Source organism: Pyxicephalus adspersus, chromosome 10, assembly GCF_032062135.1.
Source record: "Pyxicephalus adspersus chromosome 10, UCB_Pads_2.0, whole genome shotgun sequence".
Classification (NCBI taxonomy): domain Eukaryota; kingdom Metazoa; phylum Chordata; class Amphibia; order Anura; family Pyxicephalidae; genus Pyxicephalus; species Pyxicephalus adspersus.
The window spans coordinates 894,908-903,395 of NC_092867.1; the positions used below are offsets into that span (position 1 = coordinate 894,908).

The following is an 8,488-nucleotide window of genomic DNA, read 5'->3' on the forward strand; positions in this document are numbered from 1 at the left end:
AACTCCGCCAAGGTCATCAGACATGGAAGCTACAACTCCAGAACTCTGGACAATGACATCTTGTTGATCAAGCTCGCCTCCCCCGCCACCCTGAACTCCTACGTCAAGGCCGTGTCTCTGCCCTCTGGCTGTGCCGCAGCTGGCACCAGCTGTCTGATCTCCGGATGGGGCAACACCCTGAGCAGTGGAAGTAAGTCAACAGCAGGCCAACTTGTCTAGCTTGGTCATATGATTGCATTACATATTAACAATAACACCTAGACCTATAAATCATTTTCTCAGTAGGGTAACTGGTAAAGGAAAGGGTCCAGGAGCACACACACCCAACCTGTCCTTTAGTTAGTGATGAGTGAAATCCATTTGTGATCCAATTTATAAGGCCAGTCTAAAAGTTTCGGCCTTAGTAATTATTTTCTTTTATGTTCTTCTTTCCTCAGCCAACTACCCTGACCTTCTGCAGTGCCTGAACGCCCCCATCCTGACCTCCGCCCAGTGTAGCAATGCTTACCCCGGAGAGATCACCGGTAACATGATCTGCCTTGGCTACTTGGAGGGCGGCAAGGATTCCTGCCAGGTAATGGATTTATTGATATCTCTATAATACCAATCATTGAGTCATGGTGTTAATTTGGATTCCACTAAAATTTCACCTTTTCGTTACTTAGGCTTAGTTAAGAATATAAAAATAAGTGATTATTACCTTTCTTGGGTATACTTTTTTAAAACTTCATAGAAATATTTATAGCATGCTGGATCCATTGCAAGGTTAGGGAATAAAGCATTCCTCTGTGCGTCCAGAGCCATTTATTTATAGTAAAGAAACAACCCCATATAGGGCTTTATGCATAACTTCCATGAAGCTTTTCCAAGCTTGTTGGCCCCTATGAGTGCAAGGTGGTAAAGTTTGGCATACAACATAAAATAATGAGGTGATAACATTTGGGTCAACAGGACTAAAAGTTCAGTTAAAATAACTTGAAGTTCAGCATAGTCTTCTAATCAATATTTGATAGATGTGATGATTGTTTAAGTTTAGGAACTGATTTGTGGGTTTTAAAGTCATTCTTGCTTGGTATGAATGTCTCACGATGTCTATGTCTTTACAGGGTGACTCCGGTGGCCCCGTGGTGTGCAATGGACAGCTCCAGGGTGTTGTCTCCTGGGGATACGGCTGTGCCCAGAGGAACTACCCCGGTGTCTACACCAAGGTCTGCAACTACAACTCCTGGATCTCCAGCACTGTGGCTGCCAACTAAACTATTTCAATAAAATTCTAAACTTTGAAATGCAAAACCCACTTTTTGTAAAGGTTTTTTGTATTAACTTGTACTTTTAATGCATTTTAATTTAGCAATCCTAAACATGACTTCCAGCTATTTCTTAAGTCCTGCAAAGTTGTATAGTATTGGAATTCTTTGATACAATGGCGCTGATTTATCAAGCAAAATCATAAGTTTGCGCAGTCCCGCGTATTCTTGATCTGACATCGGACACCTCTAACCTAATAATAAATGGATTTTATGCCGCAGAGAATACCCTGGCATATTCCCCCAACATTTATCAACTGAAATGATCTGGTGCTTCTAGGCGCGCATCTCCGGCATCTTGACACAAGCGAGCATTAAAAATTTCTCGAACAAATCATTCTATCAAATGGCACACATTTTCCAGTTAGCTCCAAATAAAACTGTATGATGTGTTCAAATGTTTCAAACATATATATTAGCCTAGAAATAAGCACATTTTTAAATGACCTAATATTTTGGGGTTCTGAAAAAGTTAACTGATTTCAGCTCTTTACATAGGTGAATACCTAAACGCTTATAATGCCTGACCCGAGGATCCGTCTGGTGATAAATATTGGCGAATTCGGGCAGGCGAGACATCGCTTTTATCAGTAGACAAGATAATTCACCCATGTTCTATTTTGCTTCTATAGATATAGATCTATATATATAAATATTTAAACAGATATCTATGATAAATATATAAATACAGTATAAAAATATGAAAAAGCAAGTATATGTATGGGGGCTTTTCTAAGCGTTCTTAGCAGGATTTGGAATTTGGAAGCCCCCTTTAACAAGGAGACTCGCAGATCTCTGAGACCCCCACCCTGGGGAATGAGTACAGGGGTACATAAAACCGCTTATTCATGCCTTGAAAGGGTTCAAATATGTGTAAAAGAATTAGACATGATGAAGTTCAAAAACGCCAGCCACTTTTACAGAGTAGGCTCATCATTTGGGTTTTTTTATGAGTATATTGTTTGTTTTGCTTCATGTACACTAATGTATTTACATATTACATATTTACATGTATTTATGCATATATGTATGTATACACTTAAATGTTTGTGTGTATATACATATACACAAGAGAAATTATAGGAAGAAACAGGCAAATACGGTTGTTTTGTCATATTGCTTAACACGTATTTACTTCAAATTGAAAAGATTGCTTTTTTCTTCCTATGATTTCTGATGTCATGGGCTAGGCTCAAAGCTAGTTTAAAACTTTTAAAAAAAAGTGTGTAGCCTTCTCTTCTCTCATATACACACACATATCTAGATTTGGCCAAGCATTGCTTATGCAGCCTGAAAAGCAGGAAAAATACAATCCAGCACCATTAGCTGCCAACAAAACATGATTTAACCTATTTATTATTACTTATTATTATTACTTAACTGCTTAACACATCCTAATAAATGAATTTATTCTGTTACTGGATGATAACATCCCTCCATCAATGGAGGATATTGCTTCTGGTTTAAGAGGAATCCACCTTTATGTGCTTCCACTACCAAGCTGAGGGGAGTAAGTCAATATATATAGTGGACCTAGATCTAAAATGCCATTCACACTGCATAAACACCCTGAAGGGATGGAAAAGCAAGAAAATATGTTTTGCATAAAGTGGATTTGGCCCTGGATGTTTTCTATACTAATAATATTTGAATCATGTAAACACCTAAATAATGCATACACGCCAGTATTTAGGAGTATTTAACCCTGCTTGTGAGCTTGGCAATCAATGTGCTTTGATGTTGTGCTTGGCAACCTGGACCTGGACCTGGACCTCCTTCCATCACCATCAGGTGATGATGCAACTCAGCTGGACAACTAACTGACAACCAGTTTGGCCAGAAAGTGGAAGTGTGTTTGTATACAATAGGGCTAAGATCAGGCAGCACAGCACAATGACAACAAACCTATAACACAACTACAAATGAGGGGTTGTGTAGAACAGTGGGAGCAAATCAACATAAGTGAAGTATGTTAAAGGAAAACCACAGCCTATTCAGCAAATGTCAGACTATTAAAATAAATAAAAACCATGACAATTTCTTCATAAAAATAAATATGTACATAATACATTCAAATACTAACATGTGACAATATGACTTTGAGAATAGGACAAAAGCAAGAAGGGGGTCAAGTACCAGTTTGTAATGGAAACCATGCATACATTTCATGCAAAAAATGAAACGCTTTTTGCGTGGAAATACGGACAGAGTTGGACCGCTGGGGGGGTTAACAATGATTACATATACATTGTAAGAAAACAGGTTAAAGAACTGCTAACCAATAGAGACAATCATTTTAAAACAGACACAAAAACATTGCAGCAACAGATGAAGCTAACAATAATGAAGATTACAAATAGTCACATCAATGCATAACATCCAAGCAAACTTACTTGAATAATATATTAATTATATTATAACATCTTTGCCAACAATTATTTGTTTGAATATTTGATTTCTCCAAAGCCAAACTATAATGAAATTGGAATCAGATCCAAAATGCTTTTGAACATTTTTTTTAACATTCATACTATTGTGTGATGAGATGACATATTATAAAGTGCTAATTAGTATATTAGATATGAATTAGTTTGCAGTGTTGCAACCCGTCAAAAAAAAATATTAAAACAACAATTGCAGCCAATCTAACTATAAATGAACCGATTTTCTGAATTAGTACACTGTAACATAAAAACATAAAAATGTAACATAAAAGTTTAGCACTTACCAAAAAAAAGATCACGCACTGAAGATTTAAAATGACCTGCAATGGACTGTAGGTGCGCACAGAACAGGGTGCAGGTGTGCGCTAATTGATTGCTATGACATCACCATTGACAGAGCTTAACAAACCCACCTCAACCGTGCAGCTGAAAAATAATCACCTTAATTGGCAAATTCTTGACCACTGTTTATTTATCAATGCTCCAATCCAGAGGACTCGCATGCAACCCCTCGCCATTGGATCTCGTAATACGTTGTGCCCCGCGGATCGTATATGCGCCTGTCAAGCTTCCGCACATTCGCTTATTAAGTTAGCCACAATGTCACTGCTAAAAAAGCAAAGAGCCTGCCTAGGAGCACCCACCCTCTATGTCTATATATCATTTCCACATTACTGTTATATCCTTAAGAACCTACAAGTTAAGAAATATACAATCCAATGATCTCAGCTCCCAGGCTCTGTTGTTGGCTAAAATGCATTGAATTGTTGTGGACCAAATAGTGAAACTCTTGCTTAGTTGTCTTTTACTAAATATATAAGAGATAACAATTCTTATCTCCAGACTGTGCACAGAACAAAAGGGAGCTTATAAATTTCAGATAATATATCATAAAACACACACAAAGGTATATTTATCCGACTAAGTGACAATTTTAGGGACGACATACACTTTGAAGAAAAATACCATCTTATACTAAAGTGGCAAAGGTACAATTCTAATAGGTAGGATAAAGAAGGAGGAACATGTGTGAGTAAAGAGGACTGAAGTATAGTTTGCACAGCAGGAATGATAGGGATAGTAGCCAAAGAATTTTCCCATGCTTTAAGGGACATGTAAGTGACATTAGGCAGTCCTCCAGAGAGCTATTTTGAGTACACATTTGTATTTACCACTGGTCCCCATGTGGAGCTGTTGTTATGAGATGCATTAAAGTACACCTTCTACATAAATGGAAGGTCCATTTGCAATGGTCACATCCCCTTCCCAAAAATCACTTACCATGGGAAGGTAGAAAAATGTACCTTGTAAGGATAGAGTTACAACTATACTGACCTCACTCTTCTGCCTGCAGGGCCTAGGTAAGAATGATAGTCTTACCTATCCAGGTAGACTGCTATGGAATGCAGGGCAAGTAAATTCTAATGGATGATCTTCTTGCAATGGAATGCGGCAGTGAGTGATTTCTCATTTGTTTGCTGACTCTGAGTTCCAGAGAACCTAACTTGTAACAGTCATGGTATCTGAAAATGGTGGTAATGTAGGTTTACTCCTAACTTTTCCCTCAACAGGTATATTTTTACCTAGATATGGTTAGTGATTCAAGAGGAGAGAGAAGGCCCAGCTAATGTAAGCAGGCGTTTCATTTAGTGGGGTCTGCTTTATTTTTGTCCACGTTCCCCATGGATTCAGCATGGGTCATCCCAAAGGTAGAATGAATTTATTATCACATTGTACATATATTCTGCTTGGTGTATGTATGCTTGACAATGTCATAGCCAGTTTTGGTGGTAGGGTCTGTACTCGGTTAGTTCTCCTCTGGAGTTAATGTGGCAACCATTGAGAAGAAAGACAAACCAAAGATGAAGGAGAAACGCGTATTTGTAATTTGTTTCAAAGACACACTTCTTTAAAGAGTCCACTTTATTAAGGTTATAGGACAACATGTCAGGGACAAGGTGGTCAGTTTTAATGGAGTGATGAGGCACAGTGCCTACAGAAATGTGCACATAAATCAAATTGAAGAAAAGGGGGGAGTTGTTTAGTTGGAGATGTCTCCTTGGTGGTATTGCATGATGATTAAGTATCGGCTTGTATTTTAGGAACCTCCATCATGCTTCACTGTTGCCTGCCGACTCTTATTATTGAACCACTCTCCACCCCTACTGCCTTCTGTTACAGCCAAATATTTCAAATATTTACTCATCAGTCCTGAGCACCTGCTGCCATTTTTCTGTGCCCTGGTTCTTATGTTCCCAAGCATAGTTGAGTCACTTGGCATTGTTTTCATGGTTATGGCTTTTTTGCCCCTAATTTTTCTTTGACCTCTTCTGGCCAGACTTCTCCATGCAGTGGATGGGTGTACTTGGATCCCACAGGTTTTGTATAGTTGGCTAATCATTCACTTGACCATAATATAGAAAATCCCTGCCTATGGGAATATAAGCATTGATGCTGATTTGAAGAAAATGGTTGATTTAGATTTTTCTTCTTTTACCTTGCTTTATATTTGTAAATTGACAGGAAAAAAAACAATTGGAATTTACATTTGTGAAGGCATTTTTTACACCTACATAAGACTTTTGCACAGTATTGTAGTTTGGCCATACAGCTCAATTCCCAACCATTTGTTGTTCATGAGTGACTCCCCCCACCCAACCTACAGAGAACCTTCACTATGGGATGGGAGGGGATCAGGAGGTTCACTGATGTTCTTATTCACAAACCTTGAGGAGAAATAAATAGACCTAGGTACTAGGGATGAGCGAGAAGGCCTCTGACATTGTCGCAAAAATTTCCTTGAAGTTCTGATGGGAAATCACCATCACCAATGATCAACCAATAGAGCCGTGGGAATCCTCCTGTCAGTAAGCGATCCCCGCAAGCAAGTGAGCAAGCCCTCATTCTAACCTGTAGCGCCCGGGGAACCCTCACTGAGAGGAGGATTCTAACGGCTCCATTCATAAATATCCGTATATCGCAGCTGCCATACTCCTTCCCGCAGACTGTAACAACAATCAGAAGATCGGAGCTGCTCCACTCCGCTGATTGTCCTTGCCGCCCTGTAGTATGCCTTCCTGGATAGAGTTTCTATATCCAGGAACATAGGACTTCCGTGTTCTTGGATATCGAATCTCTATCCAAGAACACATGCGTAAAGGGCTGCAAGAGCAATCAGAAGATCAGAGCTGACAGCTCCGCTCCCCTGATTGGTCCTGCAGGTCCTAAAAATTTGGGTAAAAAATTAGCTTGCTCATCCCTACTAGGTACCAGGCCATTGGATAGCCAATCAGTAACATCAAACAAGGAGCTTTCTAAAGATTTATCTCATTCATTACAATGTATTTTAGGGTCACTTCTGTTAATAATGAGCCATGAGCTGTATCTAATGTGAAGACCACAAAAGGTTTTTCTTTATTCAAACAGGTACAAAGACTTTGGATGTCTTTGTTTATTATAATATTTAGATTGCTATTTAGGTGCCTTCTATTTGTTTGGAGGAGAGGGGGCAAAATGTGTTCACTTTCTACTAATACCCAATCCAGGACATAGTTCCTGCCAAAGACTACCAACATTGGGCTTGATTTATTTAAGCTCTCAAAGGCTGGAGAAGATACACTTTCTTCAGTTAACCTGGGTGATCCATCAAACCTGCAATGGTCTTCCTAAAAGTAATTTGCTATTTGTTAGCAAATGTTTTATTAGACCAGATCCATTCCAGGTTTGCTAGATGACCCAGTTTCACTGATAAAAGTGTATCCTATCTGGTCTTGGAGAGCTTTAATAAATCAGGGCCATTGAGTCCTTTTTGTTCAAATTTGACCTAGCTTGGTTCTATGGCCATTCTGATGAAGTGATCCTGAATCCACTCTCCCTGATGGGAGCTAATGGGAGTGACACCAACTGTGCCAATCATATATAACAACGTCAATCATAAAGGATTGCTGTATGCCAGCAGCACAATAAACTGCTGAAGCCAAACCTGTGCTCAATGCCAGATGAAATAGGCGGGGAAGGGAATTAATATATGTACCTAACACATTTAATACCAATTTGTGGGTACAGCGCTGAGTATTTAATATGAAGTTGGGGGTTAGATAACAGCAAAACTTCATATCCACTCAGTCTTTGTGCTGACATATGCTGTGTATGTATGTTTTTCAATAGAGCTAAAACATTATATGAGGTATGCAGAATGGTGGGATGACCTAGGGTAATAGGCGTTGCCATCTCAGCGACCATGGCACAAGCTGCCAAACTCCTGAGACACGCAGACATGCCCAGAACCTGTACTGGAACCACTTTTGAGAAAAAAGCAACAGGGCGAAACTTGCCTCCATGTTCTTGCGCCAGGACTCGCTCCATGGATTTACAATTGTCCCTGGCAACTAAGTGAAACATCACGCCATAGTCGGGTAGGCCCAAGCCAGGACTTAAAACCATCGCACATTTCAAATGACTAAAAGCTTGTAACATTTCATCAGACCATTTAATAAAATCAGACATATCAGTCTTAGTGGCTTGTCTCAGAATATTGTCATAGTAGGAACAATCAGCTATCCATTGGTTGACAAGGCGGTCTTTTTATACACATAATTATACAAGGGGTGGTCTTTATTTACATACAGCTATTTAAGTTTTGGCCATATATAGTTTATTTGATACATTGCAAGGCATACAAGGCATACATTGTATTTCAAAGAACTTAGATTTTTCCGCCATCTGGTTACAATTAAA

General features: G+C 39.1%; 1 protein-coding gene across 1 annotated transcript; it reads left to right on the plus strand.

The window, feature by feature from the left end:
- LOC140339855 (trypsin-like) lies at positions 1–1,264 on the plus strand (the record flags this gene model as incomplete). Its single annotated transcript, XM_072424756.1, has 3 exons — positions 1–190; positions 438–574; positions 1,107–1,264. Coding segments are annotated over 3 exons (477 nt in total), but the record flags the coding sequence as incomplete, so codon positions are not given.
- Positions 1,265–8,488: the final 7,224 nt, after the last annotated feature.